This window comes from Gracilinanus agilis, chromosome 1, assembly GCF_016433145.1.
Source record: "Gracilinanus agilis isolate LMUSP501 chromosome 1, AgileGrace, whole genome shotgun sequence".
Classification (NCBI taxonomy): Eukaryota; Metazoa; Chordata; class Mammalia; order Didelphimorphia; family Didelphidae; genus Gracilinanus; species Gracilinanus agilis.
The window spans coordinates 21,903,992-21,928,241 of NC_058130.1; the positions used below are offsets into that span (position 1 = coordinate 21,903,992).

The window sequence follows — 24,250 nt, forward strand, 5'->3', positions numbered from 1 at the left end:
ATGACTGCTATTATTACATCAGCCATTAGCAAGTATTATGACTTTTTTTCTCTGGATGGACTTGTTTCTATTCCCCCAGCCAGTGCTTTGGAGAGATTATGTTCTCACGAAGCTTCTATAATATTTCTCTTGATTAAAGCCACCTAAGCAGAAGAACTGAGAACTTGTACATCCTACTGCTAAAGTAACCTGAATGACTACATTCACTTCATGTACTTTCCTCTGAAGCAGTTTTGGAGGGAAAAATAATTCCCACCCCTTTCCTAGGTTAGCCTGATTTTTTGTTGTTTTAGTCATTTTTTCAGTCGTGTCTGACTTTTTGTGACCCCTTTTCTTGGCAAAGATACTGGAATGGTTTGCCATTTCCTTTTCCAGCTCATTTTACAGATAAGGAAACTGAGGAATGACTTAAAATAACATGTTCTCTCTCAAATGATTTCTTTAAAATATTCATAAAGTATTCAAAATATTATAATCATTGCTAATTTAAAGAAAAAAATTTAAGATATAAAAGAAACATCACCTGTCTTTCTGTACCCACACTCAACCTGCTTTATGTCCTGAAAGAGATCTGCACCAGCTTAGGCTAGAGGCCCCGCTAGCTAGATGACAACCCAGTGAGGGCCACATCCACACACCATCTCTATCAGCCGTGTCTCGAGGCTTGGACTTCAGGGTGAAGATCTTTCGGAGTTTGCAATTGGCAGAGACAATGATTCCATCCAAAGACTGGAAAACGGCTCCCTTGAAAATGTCGCTGGTGAAGGCCACCAAGTCAATGCACAGATTGCACCACTGCAACAGAGAGGCGCAAGCCAGAGGTGGTTAGTCACAGAGGCACGAGGGGCGAGCGAAGACAGTTACAGATACCCCAAATCCCACCTTCTTTCTCCCCAGGTGCCCTAAGTAACAGCCTACGTTCTCTTCTTGATGTCTCTGTGTGAAATGAAGCCTAGATAATTGTAGATGAACTGTAAATCCTACAGCATGCTTCCTTCTTCAGGCTTGTCCATGACAAACTTTGGGAAATACAACTGGATGCAGAGGCATGCTGCTACTGGGAAGTTATTTTCAGACATGTTTGACCACTTACGTGTGGAAAACGAAGGGTCAAGAGTTCCCTATTCTTGCAAAGGGCATAGTATGAGCAGTTTATTTAAAAACACTTAAAAATACAAGTACAAGACCCAAGTCTGGCTAAATTCTGGTCAAAAATGGCTACTCATAATCAGATAGCCAACTGCTCAGTCCTTTTGCAAGAGTGCTTGGTATTGGTCCTGGCAAGTCTCTTGGAGCCAAATGCTTTTCATTCAACAATCAGAAGAATAGTTCCTTAAACAGTCTCCAAATAGTCTGACTGCATTAAGGAAAAGAAGAAAAAGATCACTTACCTACAAGGTTAGACCCCGTCCCCAACAAAGACTTGGAGGGTCCATAAAAGCCTAGTGTCTGGGTATGGGCTGTACAGAGGTAATATTTAAAATTTAAAGATTTGAAGCACTAGAGGCAGCAAGGTGGCACGGTGGATAGAGCACCAGGCCTGGAGTTGGAAGGATCTGGGTTCAAGTCTGGTTTCAGACACCACCTAGCTGTGTGACCCTGGGCAAGTCTTTTTTTTTTTTAAACTCTTACCTTCTGCCTTAGAATCAATACTGGGTATTGGTTCTAAGAGAGAAGAGTGGTAAAGGCTAGGCAATGGGGGTTAAGTTACTTGCCCAGGGTCACACAGCTGGGAAGTGTCTGAGGCCACATTTGAACCCGGGAGCTCCTGTCTCTAGACATGGCTCTCAATCCACTGAGCTACCCAGGTGCCCCCTGGGCAAGTCTCTTAACCCCAATTGCTTAGCCTTGCTCTTCTGTCTTAAGAGTTCTTACTAGGACAGAAAGTAAGGATTAAAAAAAAACAAAACCCAACAGATTTTAAGCATTGAATTTTAGATTTTTTTTTAATGAAAGTAGGACTTTTCATTGATGCTATAAAAGCACAAATTATACTGAAATGCTAACTTATCAGTTTACAACTATTGTCATTCTACAAAGCAAAACTGCAATGTTTCTATCTATAAGCATTACACAGAGAAGTGAAGCCGGGACTGTTGCTACACTGAAAACTTGAGTCAATTCTTAATTACCTGAGTAATGTGGAAGAGTGAAGTCTGGGTCCTGAATTTACAAAACACAAGTTTGAGCTCCACCTCTCACAATTACTCAATGTTCCCCTGGGCAAACCCCTTAACCTCTTTAAGATTCAATTTCCTAACATTCAAAATGGCAGTTAAGCACAGCCACATCCTTGGGATAGGATTAAGATATCAAGGGGATGATTTTCAGAATTGGACCAAGTATAGGCCTTGAGACTGATGGAGCAATGTTTGAGTTTTTAGACCTGTGCTTTTGCAGGGAAGCTCGATCTGAAAGTCTCTCAAAGTATCTGAAGTATTCCATATATCAGATCTTTCCAAAGAAATGTGACTCCTAAAGAAGGGAGAAGAGACAAAGGAAAAGGGGAGGAAGGAGGAGGTTGAGAATACTTTTCTCTCTCTCCTTACCTTCCACTCACCTTGCATGAGGTGTTTCTATTTCCTATCCTCTAACTCTATTTTCAGCAATCTGGCTTCTAAATCCATTACTCAACTGAAATTGCACTTTCAGAGTGATATCTTCATTCCAAATCTAATGATCTTTTTCTCCATCATCATCCATCTTGACCTCTCAGCAGCCTTTGACATAGTCAATCGCCCTCTTTGCCTTAATGTTTTCTCCTCTAATTTCATGACATTGCTTCCTCTTCCTCCTTCTCCTACCTGGTGGAGGGCTCCTTCTCAGTCTCCTTTGTTGGATCATCACGTGACATTTTTCATCTCATGCTCAGTTAACTGGGAGTGTACCCCAAGACTCTGCACTTGGCTCCCTTCTCTCTATACTCCTCACTTGGTGACCTCATCGGCAACCATGAGGTTGATTATTACCTCTAGGCAGATGACTCCCATTTATATGGAGAGAAATGTGTAGATGTTTAGTTCTACTCCCTCCTGAGTTCCATTTTGGCTGCACCAACTACTTGTGGGATATTTTAATTAGTTGTTCTGCAGACAACTTAAACACACCTCCCAGTCACTCAGGCTTAAATCCCTGATGTTACCCTTGATTCCTAAATACCCACTTCCTATCAGGTGCCAAATCTTATTTAAATCTCTAAAATATCTCTTGCCTAGCCTTTCCTCTCCATGTATCCAGTCATCACTCAAGTTTAGACCTTCCTCAGCTCTCAACTGGAGTATTGCATTTGTTTCCAAACAGATCCCTTTGCCTCTCAGATCTCTCTGGGCTCCTTCATTCAGGTGCCAACGGTTTTCCTAAATGCAGCCCTTTATACATCACCCCTCCCTATTCAGTAAACTCTACCGGCTCCTTATTATGCCTAGGATCCCATCCAAATTCCCTACAGCACTTAAAGCCCATCAGCTCTTGGCTAGCCCTTACTTCACCTTCAGTCTCCTTACATTACTCCCCTCAAATCATTCAGAATAGCTCCTCACTGCTCTTAAAATGTCTCCTATCTCCTGGGGTTTCACAGTTACTGTCCCTCATGCCTAGAATGTTCTCCACTCCATCCCTTCCCACTTCTTGGAATCCTTGGTTTCCTTTCAGAGTTGGTTCAAGTGCCACCTTCTGCAGAAAGCCAGTCCTATTGGGTCCTACCAGTTGCTAGGGCCTTTCTATCCAGGGTTATCTGGTGCCTGACTTGTACATGCAGACACACACACACACACACAGACACACACACAGACACAAACAGAGACACGCAGACATACACTGAGTACCTACTCTGTGCCTTCTCTTCAATTTATAGTCTTAGAGGGGCACTGAAAGGTTCAATAAGTTGCCCAGCATCATGCAGTCAGTGGAAGAAGTAGAATTAAAACCCAAATAGTTCTGGTTCCAAGGCCAGCTCGTTAAATATCATGCTTCCTCTCAGTAACCTTAATACAAAGGCAGGTTGAGGAGATGGCTAAAACTATATTGGAAAATATGGTTCAGAATTAAGGGAAAAATGTGGCCAATGGCTTGACAAGTCATCAGAATTATTAATGTTAATATCTACACCTATATGGTGTGAAGATTTTTCCCACTCAAGCAACCTACCACGTGGCAGGTATTGTGCAGGTCCTGGGAAATAAAAACAGAAACAAGAGCCTTTGTTTCAAAGAGCTTACAGAGAAAACAACATGTACACACAGAAATAAACATAAAGCAACTGGGAGCAGGAGGAATTAGTCACGAGAGGGATTGGAAAAGGTTTAATATAGGAGATGGCATGTGGGTAAGCCTGGTAGGGAGCTGGGGATTCTAAAAGGCAGAGGAGGACAGAGAGCACATACTAGGCTGGGCAAAGGCAAGGCTTTAGGATAGAGAAGGAGTCTCCCAGGGAAGAAGGCACAGCAAGTCAGTGGGCTTGACTAGACACCAGGGTACACAAAGGGGTCATGTGTAATGAGCCTGGAAAGGACAGCTGGAGTCCAATTGCCCTGGGCTTCAAATACCAAAGAAAAGAGTTTGTATTTTAGACCAGAGAATAAAGGGAATAAGTGAAGCCTCTTGGGCAAGGGGGTGGGACATCCGCTTTAAGTCTTACTGCACACTTCACAAATGTTGTCTCATTTGTTTCCCACAACATCCCTGAGAGGCAGGTACTGTGGCTGCTGTTGTAATTTTTACTCTTAGTCCCATTTTTGAGATGAAACATGAAGCACACTCAGAGTTCTACTCAAGGACTATCATTTTGGCAGCTGAGTGTAGGACAGACTGGCATGGGGAAAGACTTGAGGCAGGGAGAAAAGTCAGGAGGCCAGATGTATGGAGGGGCCCTGGGGAAGGGGACAGAAGGGTCTGGATGGAAGAGAATCACCAAGATCTGGTACCTGATTGCCCATGGCGGCTGTGAGGGATAATTGATCCTGAGAACCTCACCGACTAGGAAGGTGACACCTTTGACATACAAAGGGATGCCAGAAATAAGGATGGATTTGGGGAAAATGCAATGAGTTTGGTTCTGGACATGTTCAGTTTGAGATGTCTGGGGAAGACCTCTATTTTCATATTTACAAGTAAATGCATGTATACAACTGGAGCTCCTTAAAGAGACTAGAGTTCCAAAAAGGAATTTCAGAATTGAATTAAGTTGTGCTAAACATGGAAAACTTCTCATAACACAAATAATGGTATTAACTAGATCTTAAGGTAAAAATGGCCACCTAGGACAAAGAGAAATTCTCTATGAATTGGATAGTCTTCCTTCCACATGTTCCTGTTTTCAGATGATACTATGTTGTATCAAACCCCAGAAAATAACAACCCCCTCAATGAAAATAATGACCAAACTTGTCACATAGGGAAACAATGGATTAAGAAGGTCTATTGTCTAGGTTATTTTGGTCAGTGACTGATCCCCAAAAGACAATGAACTAAGCACGGAATTGGAAGGAAGACATGCATTTGGAAAATGATTGTAATTTTAATGATTCCTCGCTGCTCAAACAAAACTCATTTAGCAATTTATCTTTTTCACAGCAGTAGTTTTTCAGTGATACTACATGATGGTGAACTATGAGACTTTACCTTCCAAAGAACCTAAAATATAAGTTACTCAAAAGATAATGGAGAGAGAAACTGGACAGAAGTTGGAAACAACAATGATATTACATACATGAAGTAGCCTGAGGAAATCTTTAACTCAAAAGTGAACTGGACTGTGTTGTACTTGGAATCAAAGGACCTGAATTCAAATCTTCCCTCTGCTGCTTATAAACTCTATGGACTGGGATAAGGAATAAACTCTCTGAACTCCCATTTCTTCCACTGTAAAATAAGTGTCAGACCAGACTCTAAAACCATTAGGACCAAAGATTTTAAGGTAGCTTTCAGGTCTAAGCTTTCTGGTCTTGAGATCAAGACCCCAGAGGAAGGCCTCCAATCTGTAAACCATCTTCTTGAAGATTGTACAGGGCTCGGAATCACTCCAGAAGAGGGTTTAAGAACAACAGAGAAAAGGTGAATGGCATTGCTGCAGAGAGAATGAGCAAAATCAGCAACAGCTAGAGGTTCAGGCACAAAGAGAATAAAAATTCAGTTTTGAGTGTGCTTAGGTTGAGAGGCCAGTACAAATCTGAGTAACTATATATGCTAAAGACACACAGAGGTAGTAAGCATGGGAGCACGGCACTCAGAAGCAAGTTCAGGGCTAGAGAGAGAGAACTGGGAATCTCTTGAATAGAGATAATCATTAAAGATGTGAGAATGAATGAGATTAAAATAGGACAAAAAGGAAGTCAAAGCTAGCAGCTCTCTATATTAATGGGTTTGAAAGAGGATGAGGTGCAGTAGTATGCATAATGGACAGAGAGAGGGGGCCTCAGTCATGTAGACCTGCCCTTCAGTCCTGCCACTGACATACTAGGTTCATGTGACCCTGGCCAAGCTATTTATCCTTCAGTGCCTCTAGATAATTATCCAAGGTTATCATCTGCAGAATAGAAGCCAATCTGCATGGGTATAAAATGTCTTTACCCAAAGTTCCATGCATTAATAAAGTTATAAGCCTCTTAAAACAGAAGTAACAAGTATAAATTCATATAAAGCACATAAAAGATCAAGAGCCATTCCTCAACAGATAAGTAATCAAAGGATAGAACAAACTATTCTCAAAATAAAACTTGTCAACTATTAACAACTGCATGAAGATTTCTCCAAATAAATTTCTCCAAATAAAAGTAAAAAACCAACCCAAACCGAGGTTTCACTTAATACGCAACAAATAGGAAAAAAAAATGCCAAAAGATGGCTTAGCTGAAGAAAGATAGGCGAAATGACTCCTTGCTGTTGGGAGGTTTAAAATGATCTAAGTATTCTGGAAATCAACCGGGAATTATACTATGAAAGGAACTAAAACGCTCATACCCTCTCACTCAGAGAGTTCATGACTAGGCATTACCCCAATAAGGTCAGAAAGTAAGGACTTACATACACTAAAATATTTATAGTGGCATTTTTTTTTTTTGGTAATAGCAAAAATGACAGAGGAATGGAAAAACAAACCATGTTACATGACTGAAATGAAATAGTTCTAGATTATAAAAAACAATGCAAGTAGAGAATACAGAGAAGCCAGCATGCAAAGCATAATTTAAAAGACTGAATGATTTGTCACAATTATTGTGAGATAAAATCTAACATAAGAAATGATAACAAATTAGCAAAGATGTGGCCAATCATCTTGGCATTTGACAAATCAGTATTTTCAATGGGTCAAAAATACCAGATTGTAATGAAGTTAAAGTCTAGACTTTAGACTTGCTAAAATATTTCCCAATTTTTTAAGGACACAGAGAGATCCCTATGTTAGCCTCAGGGACAGCAAGTAGAATGCTCAAGTCATCTTCCCATTACAATAGAAGCCTTCTAGAATATTCACCTTGGTTTTAATTCAAAAATATTTACTAAAGAGCTGCTGTGTAATGAGCAAGGTTACAGAGGTAGCAAGGGGATCTCAAATGATTAATGCCAAAATACCTCTTGGATCAACAGTGAGGTTTATTGCAGTCACCTAGAGATTTGCCTGAATCCTACTAGCTGTTTCAATAATGCAAATATTATTTATGGACATTTGTGAAATGGACATATGGGCCCGAGATAGATATTAATGGGTACAAATAGAACAACACTGACCTCATTAGATAATGGAATTTATATTCTGCTGAATTTAGGAAAGAAATAATGTTTATTCAGCAAAGTTTATATATTAACAAAATATCAACAAAACAAAGATTGCTCTGTGAATCTATAAATTCAAGGCATTATCAAATTTATACCTTTCTAATTATGGTAACATATAATTTAATTCTTAGGAATCATGGAACAAACGAGAAAAATTCCTTTACATGAGAGGTTCACAAGAGTAATTTATAAGGCCTTATTTCTTCAAATTGTTATCTTTTAAAATTTAAGAACTTCTAGCACTAGACATAAATATTTTTCAATTACATTAACACTTACTTATAAGATACCTACAATTTTGCGCTTGATCATAAAAAGTGGAATTTTTGCATGGAGAGGGGTTGCAGATAGCTCCTTATGGACCGTTGATAAATACAGTCTTCGTTTAATGTTCCCTAAATCAGTTATCCTGGAAAAAAAAAGGGGGGGGGAGAAGAGTAAGAAATATCAACCATCAATTTTGGAAAACTCATTGCAAATTCCATAAAATATGGTCTAATTCATAAAGTGGGCCCTTATGGGAGGAATAGGAAGCAAATATGGAACTCAAGGATTACCTTTTCATATGATTATTAATAAAGTTTCTATATTAAATTCAAACTCACCAACAAGGATATAGGCCTAAGTTCATTTGGCATCCTAATTTATCTCAGGACTTTATAGGATATGAAAAAATTGAATTCACATGAAATGAGAAAGACCTTTAATTCCCCAGGCCTTTAATAATCATACTTGTTCTAGCCCCTTAAGCTTGTGTCATCTTGGGCCACATTGTTACCCACTAAATAGGGTACATTGTAGGCTTTCCTTCCCTAAAAGTACACCTGTTGTTTTATGTAGCCTCTCTGACCAGCTTAAGACAGAGCCCGAACTATGCTGTCCAGCTTCACTTCCAGGGCAAACGGAACTTCTCTGGAAACCTGGACGATCACGTCATCAGTTTGTTGCTCACTCTTCTGGTTCTCACTGAGCACAGCAACAAACACAAAGATTCGGTTTGCTTCGAGAGTAGCAAGGCTCAATTATACACTCCATATCCTGCAGTAACCCCAAAGATTGGCAACCTTCCTCTACCTGTCTCATCTCATTATCCTGGAGAAGAAATACTTCCTCATAGGCTGTCTTTTTATCTGGAAACAAGGATGAATTCGTCCCTTATTATTGGCCATCGTATTTCTACTACACTGGTAATTTTCTACAATTAGCAAGAGCTCATTAAAACATCTTTCATCATTGTTTCTATAATATTAGCAATGTATTCTTTTAAAACTGCTGAGGCTTTCCTGTTTCCCTCAGTTACAGAGTACCCTGCTCATCATCCAACAATCTGTAAATCACCTTACATTTCCCTATTTCCAGAAGGCCCGGTTCTCTCTCCTGATTGCGGAGATGTTCACATCTAAGTGTAGGGCTAGTGCAGCGGCTGGCAGAATGAGCAGCTGGCATGAATTCAGACCTTTCACACCTGCTTGTTGATGCCTGGCATTCTTGAATGCTTCCATTTTGCAAAGAGAAGGCTTAAAAAGCAACCACACCATTGACAAATTCAGACAAATAACACTGACTTTTTCATTGAAAGCAGTTTTTAGTGTGGACAGGGGAGAGGGAAGAAATGGAGAAGTGAATAGGAGAAAAGGGAAGGCTGGAGACATCGAAGGTAATCTGGGTCTACAAAGTGTTGCCAATTTTTTTTAAACAAAACGATTTTATTTTTCTTGGGAACAGTAAAGACCTTCCTCTCTCAATGCGTGTCTCTACCTTCTGGGGGGCTTGTTCTTAGAGATTTGCCAGGGGCACTGATGAGCCCTGAGACTTCATCAGAATCACACAGCCAATCTGTTGCAGGAGGTGCCCGACCTCGTGTTTTACAAATCTGAAGCTCTCTCTACATGCACCATTCCCCGCTGCCTCTGTCACTAGATTAATCTTTCTAAAGCAGTGTTGATGCCATTCCTCTCTGGATCAGAAAACTTCAGGGAGCTTCCAATCTAGTGAGGGACCGCCTGGGTTCCCAGGTGGGGATAATCTATGTTAAAACAGCGCAGCAACCTAAACTCATGTGGTGCTACGGCTCAACTGAGAAGGGGTTGGGGGCGAACTGGACTGAGTTCAGAGAGCGGAGGCCACCTCCGCAGGCCCTGTGCCTCACTTAGGCTCAGCCTCTGCATTACACTCTATGTTACATTATTCTGCATTGCACTCTGCATTACACTATATGAGTTCCCTAGAGGGCCATGAGAAGAGCTGCTCCGATGGATCTTAGGCTATGAGTCCAATTCCACAATTTCAAGAGGAGCCAACTGTGACCCAGAAAGGTACAGTAACTAATCTAAGGTGGAGAGAGGAACTGGAAGTTCCCCTGTTCAGCTTTAATTCTCATCCTGGCCTCACGGGGCATGGCTTCCCCTCCTGAATGCTGGCCTCACACCACATCAGACCCCCAGGCCTGTGTAGGGGCTCTCAAGGCACCACAAGCTCTCTCCACCAAGAGGCAGTGCAGCTTTCCTGACTCCCTCCCCTGCCGGGGTCCTCCCCCAACTGCCCAATCCATATTTGTATTTATCAGTGCTATATTTATGTCCCTTATATTTAAGAGCTACATGTCACCTCTACCAGTAGAAATGAAGCTCCTGAAAAAGAGGAGTTATTATCCAGCACACAGAAGTAGCTGGTGGAATCAGGGAATTCAGTTCAACTATATCTTACTAGATTACCTCTATTTCTTCAGTAAAATAGGAGGTCCAGGTCTCTACAGAGAGGATGGGAGGAGAAAGGGATAAAGGAAGTAATGGAAGAGGAAGTTTGGGATGGAGACTGTGATAGACTCAATCTGGGCAAGAACAAAGGCACAAATGGCAGATCAGGAGCATCTATAGTGAACCCAATGACTCTCTTTTTGGGTGTTCAATAGAAAAAGAGGAGGCTGGTGGGACCAAGCCAAAACCAGTCACAGGGCTAGCTGGGCTTGAGATTCCAGCTGATAACTCAAGAGTCCAAGTAGCCATATGTAACAGTAGCTGATGTTTATAAAGGGCCACAAAGTTTGCAAAATGCTTTCCACAAATTATCTCAGTTGAGCCCCTGAGTAGATAAATTAAATCCCCATCTTGCAGAGAAGGAATCTCAGAGGCTTAAGTGAGCATCTGAGAGGTTTTGAACTTGAGTCCTAACACCAAGTTCAGAGATCTTGTCACCATTCCATGTAGTTCACACTGAGAGGGAAAGGATGCCAAAGTGGGAAACAGAGAGACTACTGAGGGACAAGGGGAAGGAGTGGATGATGAAGAGACTCAGATTTAAGGGGTTTAGAGAGCAGGCTCAAAGTTCTGGACCATAAAGGTGGTAGACAAAGGTCAGAGGCCCGTGTTGGGTTGAGACAAAGTGAGGAAGAGGGCTTCAGGGCTTGAAAGGGTGAACCAAGGGGTCTAAATGTTGAATTCTTGGGGCTGTAACCCTCATGGAAAACATTGATCCAAATTTTCACATTAATATAAATGAATAAAATCTAGTCTGTGGAAGAATTTCTAAGATGTGACATACATGGCAAAAACAGTAGGGGAAGTGAATCTCACACAGGGTTGTAAGGGATTATTTTTTCTTAGATTAAAGAAATCATAAAATCGTTATATTTCAACAATATAAATGTTTCAACAGTGAAATGATTTCTATCTCTGGATATAAAGATATGTTACAAAAAATTATGAGTCTAATGTTGAAGTAAGATTGGCCTTGCTAATGATGAACCAGATGATTTCAGAAAGAACTGGAAAGACCTACATGAACTGATGTAGAGTGAAATAAGCAGAACCAAGAGAACATTATACACAGGAACTGAAACATTGTGGGGCAATCAAATGTGATAAGACTTTGCTAATAAGGGCAATACAATGATCCAGGAAATTCTGAGGAACTTATAACAAAGAATGCTATCTATCTCTAAAGAAAGAACTGTTGGAGTAGAAATGCATAAGAAAATATATGATTTGCCACTTGTATATTTAGGTACATGATTTGGGGTTTTGCTTTTAAAAGATTACTACAAAAATGAACAATAAGGAAATAGATTTTGAGTGGTAATACATGTATAACTCAGTGGAATTGCTTGTTCACTTCGGGAGTGGGGAGGGGAGAGGGGAGACAGCATGAATCATGTAACCACGGAAAACTTATGTGTAAATTGTTACTGGAATAAAATAAACAGGGGGCAGATGGGTAGCTCAGTGGAGTGAGAGTCAGGCCTAGAGACGGGAGGTCCTAGGTTCAAACCCAGCCTCAGCCACTTCCCAGCTGTGTGACCCTGGGCAAGTCACTTGACCCCCATTGCCCACCCTTACCAATCTTCCACCTATGAGAAAAAATACACCAAAGTACAAGGGTTTAAAAAAAATAAACAAAAACATTTTTAAAAGATTAAAAATATATATTTTTAAAGATTTTAGCCTTGCTAAACTTGGTGATGGTTCTCAAGTGAGATTTTGGCCACAGTAACTGTCACAGATTTTCTATTAGTGGTCACAGAGGAGTTTGCAATCTACAATGGTAGGGGGAGTACTGACAATGAAATGTCAGGTCACTGGAATGGTTGAATAAGTTGTGTTTTATGTTTGTAATGAAATTCTATTGTGCCACAAGGAATAACAAACAAGATGATCACCAAAACAAACAAACAAAAAACACCTGGAAAGACTTCTTTGAAGTGATGCAAAGTGAAGCGAGCAGAACCAGGAGAATATGGTACACAGAAACAATGATAATGTATGATCAACCACAACTGACTTTATTATAAGCAATGCAAGGATCCTGTAAGGAACTGATGAAGTCTGAATGCGGACGGAAGCTTGCCACTCTTCTCTTTATTTCCTCCATGAATTTTTCTCTAGTACAAGGGATATGTGTCTTCTTTCACATGACAAACATGGAAATATTTATTGTCTGATAACACACATACAACCTATATCACCTTGCCTGCCATTTTGGAGAGAAAACGGTAGCAGGCTGGGAGAAAGAGAACATGAATTCCAAAATGTCAGAAAAAAAACTATTTTTTTCAAATTTTAATTAAGAAAAATTTTCCATAGTTACAAGATTCATATTTTTTCTCTCCCCTCCTCCCAACTCCCTCTCATAGCCAATGAGTAATTCCATTGGGTTTTGCATGTGTCATTGATCAAGACCTATTTCCATATTATTGATATTTGCATTAGGGTGATCGTTTAGAGTTTACATCCCTAATCGCGTCCCCATCAACCCATGTGATCAAGCAGTTGTTTTTCTTCTGCATTTATGTTTCCACAGTTCTTCCTCTAAATGTGGATAGCTTTCTTTCTCATAAGTCCCTCAGAATTGTCCTGGATCCTTGCATTGCTGCTAGTAGAGAAGTCCATTATGTTTGATTGTGCCATAATGTATCAGTCTCTGTGTACAATGTTCTTCTGGTTCTGCTCCTTTCACTCTGCATCAATTCCTGGAGGTCTTTCCAGTTCACATGGAATTCCTCCAGTTCTTTATTCCTTTTAGCACAGTAGTATTCCATCACCAACAGATGCCACAATTTGTTCAGCCATTCCTCAATCAATGGACACCTCCTCATTTTCTAATTTTTTGCCACCACAAAAAGGGAAGCTATACATATTTTTTGTACAAGTCTTTTTCCTTATTATCTCTTTGGGGTTCAAACCCAGTAGTGGTATGGCTGGATCAAAGGGCAGACAGTCTTTTAAAGCTCTTTGGACATTGTTCCAAATTGCCATCCAGAATGGTTGGATTAATTCACAACTCCACCAGCAATGCATTCGTGTCCCTATTTGCTACATCCCCTCCAACATTTATTACTTTTCTTAGGTGTGAAGTGGTACCTCAGAGTTGTTTTGATTTGCTTTTCTCTAATTATACAGAAAACAACTATTAACTACTATAGCAACGTGTAAAAATAAAATTTAAAAAATTTTGAAAGAAATGTCAGATCACTAACATAGTCAAGGAACAGTAAGTTCTAGAAGAATCTCTCTCAAAGACAGCTGAACTCCTTGTTTAGAATTAAGAACAGCTTTAAGAAGTTTTAAAGTTAGTTCTTTACAAGAGAGAAAAGTCCAGCTACCACATATGAAGAACCAAGAGCTTTCTTGAGATGGAGGAAATGACTGTGATGCTGTCAAGGAAGCAGCTCCTCATTGACAATGCAAGTCCGGATCTTTCTTTACCTTCTAAACCCCGAAATGACCTCAGATACTTAGAAAGAAGGCCAGCAATGATATCACTTCTCTTGTATACAAAGAGGCATTTTTAAAGCCATAGAAGAGTTAATATATTTTTATTTCTGTTCTTGAGCATTCATATATAAGGGTCAGACAGATGATAGAAAAAGTAATGAGACCACGTAGAGAAAAAATGAGGTAGTCAACAAGAAAATCAACCTCATTTATAATAATATTCTAGTGATCAGCAGGTGCATAACACTCTCAGCTATGGTCATTAACTGCATTCATTTCACATTTAACATCTACATTTGCAAAACATTTGAAAGTAAAATTACTTTTCAATTCAATTTTCAATTCTATTTTATATCTTCATCTTTGATTGACTATTTTCCCCCCACAATGGCAGCTGTAGTGAGAATAGGAGTAAATGGTGGTAACCACCCAAGAGAAGGAGCTCATTGGCTCAGATTACCTCTTCACTCTGCTCTTTTCTGGGTGCACAATCACTTACCACTATTTGTTAATGTTCTCTTCAGGCTTAGAATGAACTTGGGGGGCAAAATGACGATAGGGGGTTGATGTGAAATGTTTCTTTTTTTTTTCTTGATGGCTTTACCTACAGATTTATCAAATCTGAAAGCCAATCTCTCAATTATGTGAACAAATAACCAATTCCTACATAATGCTGGATTAAAATGTTATCATTTATACTCCAACCAGGAAGATATAGCAAGAGCCTGGAGTAGGAAACCTTCAATACCCATGGTGATGGCTAAGTCTCTACTTCAACTGGTGCTGTGAACTGCAAGGAAAAACGTGTGTTGAAAGCAGGTTCTTTAACATTTGGCATCAGTCAGGTGTCACTTGTGATGGGGAGGAGTCCTCCTTGACTCTTACCTAGATCCCTTTTGCTGGAGTCTAGTATCCCCATAGCAAGTAGCTCCTGTATGTCTAAGTCACCTAATGGTGTTCCCTTTAATGGCTGTGTTCACTTCTTTTAATGACAGATTCAGAGAAACAGGAAAAACTTAGGTGAACTTCTGGGGAATGAAATGAGCAGAACCAACAGAACAACCGATACCATCCCCACAATATAATACAGCTATGAACAAAAGCAGCTATCTGACCAAAATGACTGATCGTGATTTAAGGAGACTTCTATGTTGAAGCATGGGTACCATGATTTTGGAAGAAAGATGATGGACTGGAGAATGATGCACAGGACATGCATTTTCAGACATGACTAGTGAGCTGATTTGTTTTGGTTTAGTATTGTTACCAGGAAGGGCATCTATTTGCTAGGAGAAGGGAGAAGAGAGGGTGAATTAATGGGTAGTGATTGATGAGAATGCCAAAAAAAGAACATCACTAAAAAAAACACAGAAGAAACAAAAGGAAGTACAAGAGAACAAATATATAGAAGAATTTTGCTGCTACCTTGTTAAATTTAATACATAGTAGCTAATGTATATACATACATATACCCATATACAGAGGGGAACAGGGGGGTAAGGAAAGAGAGGGAGGAAGGAAAGGAAGAGCAAGAAAGAGAGAGACTAAGCACTTTAATATTTAAAGTATTTGACAAAGATATTGTCAGCCCAGTTACTTTTATCTTCATTTTTCAGATAAGGAAACTAAGGCTGAGAGAAGCAAATGACTTACTGGGACAAACTTGTCATGCCTAGACTGTGATCTGCATTATTAGCAGAAAATGTCAACTTCAGGGGGGCAGCTGGGTAGCTCAGTGGATTGAGAGTCAGGTCTAGAGACAGGAGGTCCTGGGTTCAAATCTGGCCTCAGACACTTCCCAGCTGTGTGACCCTGGGCAAGTCCCTTGACCCCCATTGCCCACCCTTACCACTCTTCCACCTAGGAGCCAATACAAAAAAGTTAAGGGCTTAAAAATTAAAAAAAAAAAAAAAGAAAGAAAGAAAAAAAGAAAATGTCAACTTCAGGAGCTCACAGTCCTATCAGAATATTCAAGTGCACAGGAAAAGATGAGAGATCCAACTAAGGGCCAGAGAGCAGAACTGCAGGGCTCTTAATTAATTTCATTTTCTTAACCAAAGAGATCTCAATACCAGAAAGGACAAAACCAAAAACGCCTTCCCCTCAGACCCCCACCTGCAGCAAGAGACCAGATGGAAATAAAATGCCATCTTATTCTCTGAAGTAGCCAGAGCTATAACATTGTTCTTTCTCCATTCACAGGCAGTTTCCAGTGTAAATGATCTTATGAGCATGAAAGAAAACAATCAGATTACAGCCTGAGAGGAGGACCAGGCTTCAAAAACCTGCCTCCAAGGCTAACTTTGTGTGTGACCTTGGCAAGTCAGTCCTCTAAGCTAAGCTCTTGGCTTGAGGCTTCCCCATTGGGAAAATCAAGGGGCTGAATTAGATGGCCTCTGAGGTCCCTTCCAGCTCTAAGTTTATGAAGTTATAAACATGTTACTTACTATTTAGTATTCCTTTTGACATAATTTTGACCATATTTTTTGGTGTACTGTATAGAAATTAAAAACCCTATTATTTTTTTGGTCTGATTTTTCAACGGCTTCAAGTTTTCATTTTAATGTCTTTTAAAGACATTTACAGCAATTATTTCTGTAACATCTTAAGAGCAACTTGAAATTGTGGTTCCAGGAAGCTTGCCCTTCTAAGGATCAATTTTTTAGGCTCAGTTTTTAAAAACCCACAAAGTTACATATCCAGAAAGATGTGGATAAGTTCTAACTCTTCTCATTAAGTAGAAAAATCAATATTTGGTCATTTTCTGTTTCTATATCAGATATTTTTACCTGTAGGAAAGAAAAAAAGTCACATTCCATGTCTTATTTCTCTAAAAGTGAAAACACTGTTAGAGGACCACAGGGCTAAACTAAAATAACTGGACCATTTAAAAGAAAGGTTAAAGGTTTACACTCATCTCTTTTACTGCTATTTCTATAGCAATAGCATAAAATCACCAGTTTGGTTTGTGGCACTCTTGACATAGGCAGATTAGTCATTTGATGAGCTTCATCTTTTATTAAAGAAACACAAAGAAATGGGAGTTGTTTTGCTTCTGGGAATCTTTGACATAAGAGAATATTGCAATATCTACAAATGCCATTTGCAAAATACATGTTTAGGCTCCCTGAAGTCTAAAGTAAAAGACATTTCAGGACTGGATATCTGGATATCCAAGTAGTTTTTTAACCTTTTTTTCTGAAAGAGGGAGAATCAACAGATAACAATCTAAGCCCATTTTAACTTTTAGTATAAATTACTAAGCTCTAATTACTTTTGCTAAAACTCACTGTAAAATGCAATTTTTAGTTTCATTTATTTATTTATTTTTAAAAGCAAATTTCTTCAAGGCAATCTTCATTCAACAAGGTATAAAAAAGAAGATAACAAGGAAAACTTAAGTGGGAGTAATAAGAAATGGTACTAAGCAAGGCCTTCAGATTTGCTAATTCTGTTATCTACATCATCCAGTGTGAGCCTCACAGCCACCTTTTGAGCCAGGCTCAGTAAAGGAACTTGCTCAGTTTCTTAAAATTAGTTTCAAGGGCAGAATTCAAACTCACCAGGTCTCTCTACTGGCTCCAAAGCCAAGTGGAGTCAAGTCAACAAATATTTATGAAGCACCTACTTCATGCCAGGAACTGTGCCAAGTGCTGGGGATACAAGGAAAGGCAAGAAACAATCTAGTTGGGTTTTACAGACAAGCTACAGACAAAGTAAGTTAGGGGCTGTCTCAGCAGGAAAACAAAAGTAGGAAGGGGGATTGGGAGACTTCTTATACAAGGCAGGGTTTTGGCTGGAACTTGGAGGAAGCCAAATACTGTGAGTTGATGGGTGGAAGTTCCAGGTACAGAGCAGGAGAGAGAGAATGTTTTCTGGAAGAAGTGGAGAAAATTAACAAATTCTTTAGAGTTAGAATTGGGAGGCATTTCTAAATGCAAGTAGGGAGGGGAGTGAAAGGACTGGGCTCAAAGCTGCTCTGAGCTCACCCTTGAGCAACAAACATTTATTAAGCACCTACTGTGCCAAGTGCTGGGGGTACAGAGAGGCAAAAAACAGTCCCTGGCCTCGAACAGATCACGGTCTAATAGGCAAGCTAGCCCAGGTTAGGTGGTTCATGCATCATCATTGGGCTATGATCAGAGACACAAGAGCACCAGAGTCCCTGCCACCTTAACAGCTCAAGGAAGACATCATCTGGACTGGCTCCACTACAAATGGATGCTATCTACTCCGGCCCGGGTATACACTTGAGCAAGGTAATCCTGTGATCCAATTCTGCCTTAATCACATCCTTGTGGGGCCCATTTAAAGCTTGCTCTTCTGTCCACAATCCCCGCTCCTCTCCTCTCAGCAGAGGATCTCACCTCCTACTTTACTGGGCACAAAGAGACCATTTAGGGTGAGCTGCTTTTTCCTCATCTTCTCCACAGTCTCTTCTGGTATGGCCATCTTGGAAGAGAAGATGTTTTTTTGTTTTTTCCAGCAAGGCCATTCACACAGTAGGCAGCTGATAAATGCCCCCTAACCTCTTTTTGTCCATCCCCTCCAGCCCCCAGCCTACATTTCTTCTCCCTTTCACCTCCTACTCCCAGAAAAAGCGATTGATACTTGTTGCCTCCACTTTTTTTTTTCTAACTCACTTGTCAAATCCTTGCCATCAGACACCTTTCCTTCAAAGAAACTGCTTTCTCCACTTATCAGAGATCTCATTCAGTAGTTATTTATAAATTGTGCTTCTAACATAAAAAGGAAGAATAAAAAAAATTAAGTGAAACGAACAAAAGAAGGAATTCAGTAAATTAAGTAGTAATTCTGGGAAACAACTTTTTACTAGATATAAATGTGATTTTATATTTCATGTAGCATTCCAAATGGCAATTTGTTAATAATGGTATGATTGGATCATCTTTGGAGGTTGATCTACACCAAATCACTACCACTTTAAAGGAAACTATTTGGAATTGTCTTTTCTAAAACATAAATAATACTTAATCCACTCTCTATCATCTGAATCCTATAAATGTTATAAAACAAAAGAATTGTGAGTGAAACAGGTGATTTTCTTTCATTTTAACTCAGAAAACACATTTTGGAATGTAACATACATAACAATTTTAGAATATATGTATAGCTATGTTTTAAGTATTTTCTTTATGAAACAATTACAAATACAAAATCTGAGGAAAATACCATGAAGTAAGAATGAAATAGACTGTCAATTCTACTCTTAATTTTCATTCATCATAAATCAAAATATCAGTGAATGTTTCATTATATTGGTTTTGTGTTACTATAGAAAACTGAATTAAGTTTTTGCCCACACTTAAATTAAGCTGTGGATTTAAGCAAAGGGAATAACAAGTTTAATAAGAGCTGGCACATACGTAGCACTTTAAAAAAGTTGCAAATTCATTGATAAATATTACTATATTTGAACACAAGCAATGGTTCCAATGTTCTGAAATGGCCTCTCAAAAATCTTTTAGTCCTGCTATCAGTAATAAGGCCAGGAAAAGAGAGGTTTGACTAAGAAAGAAGAGAAAATTTAGTTGTTAGTGATAGGCAGGCATGAATTTTATTACTTCTTCCACTTTCTTTCAAAATGCCCAAGAATGTACATAAACATTTATTTATGTACATAAACATTTATAAATAACAAAATATTTTTATAGATTTTTCTATTTTAAAAATTCTTTTGTGGAAACATGTCTGAGGAATTAGGCTCTATTCCTGCAATCTGGTTATGATAATGGTTAAAAAAAAAAAAAGCAGAAGGGCTTTTTTAATGATAAGGAGAAAGAACTCAAAAAACCCTGGAAGACTCCCCAGAACTGATGTGAGCAGAGAATAAAAGAGCCATTGTTAAGTCTTATCTACAATGACAATAAGGAAAAGTGGCTCACCTTTAAGAGATTTCAGAGTCAAGGCTGATTACAATTCCATAAGAAAAACAAGGAAACTCAGCCAGCAGAGAGGAAATGGGGCAGACATGCACAATGAGAGAAACTTTCAGACAAGATAAGGGGTGAATCTGTTTTGCTTTATGATACTTATTCTTTTATTCTTTCTCCCAGAGAGTTGTAAGGACAAGTGGATGGGTAGCCATGGGAGGAAAAACAAAAAAAGAACAGAAGGACAATTAAACATTAAAAACATACAGAAGAGAGGAGAAACCAGTTCAAAAGGAGGCAGAGACAAGGCAGTGTTAGTACTACTATTAAATTTAACATACTTTTTTAAAAATTAAGCTGTCCTCAAAGAGATTTATGGTTTCTTATATAATACTTTTTTTCTATTCTTTGTGGAAATGTTCATTTTTGTTGTTTAAATTCATAATAAAAAAGAAAACTTCTATTTAAAAAGATCTCATAAGGGGACAGCTGGGTAGCTCAGTGGATTGAGAGCCAGGCCCAGAGATGGGAGGTCTTGGGTTCAACTCTGGCCTCAGACACTTCCTAGCTGTGTGACCCTGGGCAAGTCACTTCACCCCGATTGCCTACGCTTACCACTCTTCTGCCCTGGAACCAATACATAGTCTTGATTCCAAGATAGAAGGTAAAAGTTTAAAAAAATAAATAAATAAATAAATAAAAAGGCCTTATAAAAACAGGATTATAATATTAGAATTACTCCCCTACTTGGCGGGTCTATGAGTTGGAGACATCGTTCTATGGCTACTACAACTCTCTTGGGCAACACAGACATTAATGACAACTCTGAAATGGAAGGACACAAGTCAAAATAGACACAGGGCAGAAGAGAAGAATTCCAGGCCTTTCTATACCTCAGTGGAGCTATATGATATCTAACTGACCTTCAATTCTTATGCTATCAGAATTTCAAAATCAATAGGAAAAGGGCAGCTGGATGGCTCAGTGAAATCAGAGCCAGGCCTAGAGAGGGAAGGTCCTGGGTTCAAGTCACTTACCCCCCATTACCTAGTCCATTCCACTCTTCTGATTTGGAATCAATATTTAGCATTGATTCCAAGATGAATGATAAGGGTTTGAAATAAATCAATAGGAAGAGACTCCTAAATCTCCCATCTTACCTAACAACTATTGGATAAAGCAGAACTGATTCTTCTCAATATTCCTCCATGGCAAGCTTAGCCAATAAGAATACTCTCCAAGTTTACAAGGCTGAGGCCTCTGGAGGCTACAAAGAACTTTCACCACAACAAGCCAGAAAACACAAAGTTGGAGGAAATGCAAAAACTCTGGTCTTAGATGAGAGAGTCTGCGTTAAAACTAATTGTAAATGTCTAGAATAACAGGCTAAGCAAGATAAGACAAAATACAGGGACACAAGTGATATCGTACCCTATGGTACAACTAGAGCTTCTTTTACAGGGATTCATCCCAGGGACCTAGTGACCACCAAGCTCAAAACCTGCGTCAGAGCCTTAGCTATGCTATCCTGGGCAGGTCGCTTAATTTCTCTTTGCCTCATTACCCCCATTTGTAAAATGAAGATAATAATAACATGTGAAGAACAAATGAGATAACAGTAGTAAAGCGTTCAGCCCAATGCCTGGCACATAGGAGGCACTACATAAATGTTGGCTATCATCATCATTGTCGTCGGCATCATCATCATCAATTTCTTACTACATATTTTTTATATTTCAATTTATTTGAGACCAAATGAGAATAATTATAAGGAAGTTACTGGAAAACAATAAGCATTATGTAAATGTTGGCTGTTTTTATTATCATTTGTCTCTTACTATTATTTAAGTATTCAATTCATATATGTTTTGTTGTTTTTCAGTCATGTCCAAGACTTTGTGAGCCCATTTGGGGTCTTCTTGGCAAAGTTACTAGAGTGGTTTCCCTTTCCTTCTCCAGCTCATTTGACAGATGTGGAAACGGGGACAAGTAGGGTTAAGTGACTTGCCCAGGATCACAGAGCTCCTATGTGTCTGAGGCTAGATTTGAACTTGTGGAGATGAGTCTTGCCAGCACTCTACTCACTGGGCCACCTAACTGCCCTATATATGTTCATCTTCCTTATTAAAAAGTAAACACTTTTAAAGGCAATAAATTTAATGTGTGTATTTATATGTACAATAACATGAATCCCAGAATCCTCATCTTCATCTGTTCCTGAAGGAAAGATGCACTATGTGTGTCTGTGGAGGAGGTGGGAGGGGAAGGAGGCTGGCACCAGATTCTCTACAGCAATGATTATGCCTGGGGGTGGGGGGGGTGGGGGGGAGGAGGAAGAGAGTACTTGCTTGGGCATAGGGCCTGGGGTGAGGTAAAAGTTAGGTTCACTTAAAGACTGAAATGGGAAAACAGAAAGGTAAAGGCAATGAACTGGAGGTCTAGGTAGGAAATCAAGGAATTTGTCAAGAGGGAAGAAGCCTACAAAGAGGACTACACACAGAAAGGTAAGAACTCACCATGGGCAACAGGTTGGGGGGAACGTGGTATACTGACATATTGGCAAACATATTAACAGTTTGTTCATTCCATAGAAGGGATCACCCTAAAACAGGATCTTTTATCACAAAGCCTTAATACACTTTTCTTTACTCAGTTGAAGCTATGAACCTAAACAGGATACACTTACCAACAAGTCTTGCATCAAATAGGAGTCATGCAAATGGAGAAATCATTTCATGGTATTTCATGAGCCTCTGGCTCTCCCAACTCATGAATTAGTAGAGACATTCCCATCCCAGGATTCAAAGCTGGATTTCTTTCTTATCTTCCTATTAAGACTGTAAGCTCTATGACAGCAAAAATTAAGCCTTATCTAAATTTTATACTTCCAATAATGATTATCTTCTAATTCAAACCTCTAATTTTTCTCTTGTCTTTAGTTCAATGTTAATGTTATTTAAATATATCATTTTTTACAGCTCATTAATAGATAAGCAATAGGTTTCAATATTATGGTTTCAAAGATTAAATTACTTGACAACATTTTTCAAAAAAAGTTTTTCTTTAATATTCACAATCTTAGCTTAAGATACTGAATTCTTTATTTTTTCTGAGCCTACAGATTTCTTTCAGATGTGACTGAGGCAAGTGAGGTGTGACAAACAGGATATATTTTAATAGTTCAGTATTAATTGAATGAAAACTTGATCTAAGAAAAGATGCTGAAAGTTCCATAAAAGTTTTCTTTTCCTGTTGATCTAAACCATAGATATAAAAATGACACAAGATGATTTTCCCAAAAAATATATACATGCATATTTATAATAGAGACTAGATTAGGGGCTGGATCTGTACCCAAATGAACAAATCAACCATTTTCTAGTAGAAGAGATAATATTAAAATGAGGTACATACAAAATATGCCCGGGAGATGAAAGGAATTGGCATTAGAAGGCAGAATTTGAGCTGAGTCTTCAGGGACATCAGGAGGCACATACAAGGAGGGGGCAAAGAGGGAAGAAGGACGTGGGGAATAGGGGAGAGAAGAGAGGAGAGAAGTAGGAGGACAGAGGGAAGAAGGCTAGTATATGGGGCTGGGAAAGACCTACTGAAAAAAAAGGATTGATGTGAGCTAAATCTTACAGGAAATAAAGGAATACAGGAAGGAGAGGGGAAGAAGAAGAGCACTCCAGGCATGGAAGAGAGCCAGCAAGCAACATGCAGTTGGGAGACAGAATGGTCGCATGAGGAATGGCGAGCAGCTGGACCAGAGAGGAGGTAGAGAGAAATAAAGCATAAGAAAACTTCAAAGGGAAGAAGGGGATAGAACAGGAAGCTGCTGGAATTAACTAAATGGGGGAAGGAAGGAACACTGTGAAACCTGGACATCAGGAAAGTCTCCTTGGCAGCTAAGGGGAGGATGGATTGGTGTGAGGAGACTTGAAGCAGGAAATTCATGTGTCTGAGCAAGAGGCAATGAGGACATGGACTAGCAAGGTAGCTAGATGAATGGAGAGAACAAGACATAAAGGAGAATTGTGGAGAGGGGAGAAAGACAAGATGTGACAAACAATCAGATATGTGAGGTGAATAAATGAAGCACTGAGGAAGACATCAAGGTTAAAAGTCTGACTGACTGGAAAGATGGTAGAATCCTTAACAGTAATAGGAAAGTTGGGAATAAAGGGCAGTGAATACTGTTTTAGGCATACTCATTTTGAGATGCCTGTGGGAAATTCAGTTTCAAATGCCCAAAATATAAGAGGTGGTATGGGGCTGAAGCTTGGGAAAGAAATTAGTGCTAGATATATGGATCCAGGCATCATTTGCAGAGAGATGATAACTGAACCAATGGGAGTTTCTGTGATCACCAAA

General features: G+C 39.3%; 1 protein-coding gene across 1 annotated transcript in view; it reads right to left on the reverse strand.

Moving 5' to 3' along the window:
- Nucleotides 1-24,250, reverse strand: part of CFAP20DC (CFAP20 domain containing) — a 233,565-nt gene that overhangs the window by 159,251 nt on the left and 50,064 nt on the right. The window contains exons 5-6 of the mRNA XM_044660109.1: nucleotides 8,068-8,182; nucleotides 639-795 (exon numbers count right to left, since the gene is read on the reverse strand). Of these exons, the coding sequence (XP_044516044.1) occupies nucleotides 639-795; nucleotides 8,068-8,182 (272 nt within the window). The remainder of the gene's footprint in view (nucleotides 1-638; nucleotides 796-8,067; nucleotides 8,183-24,250) is intronic.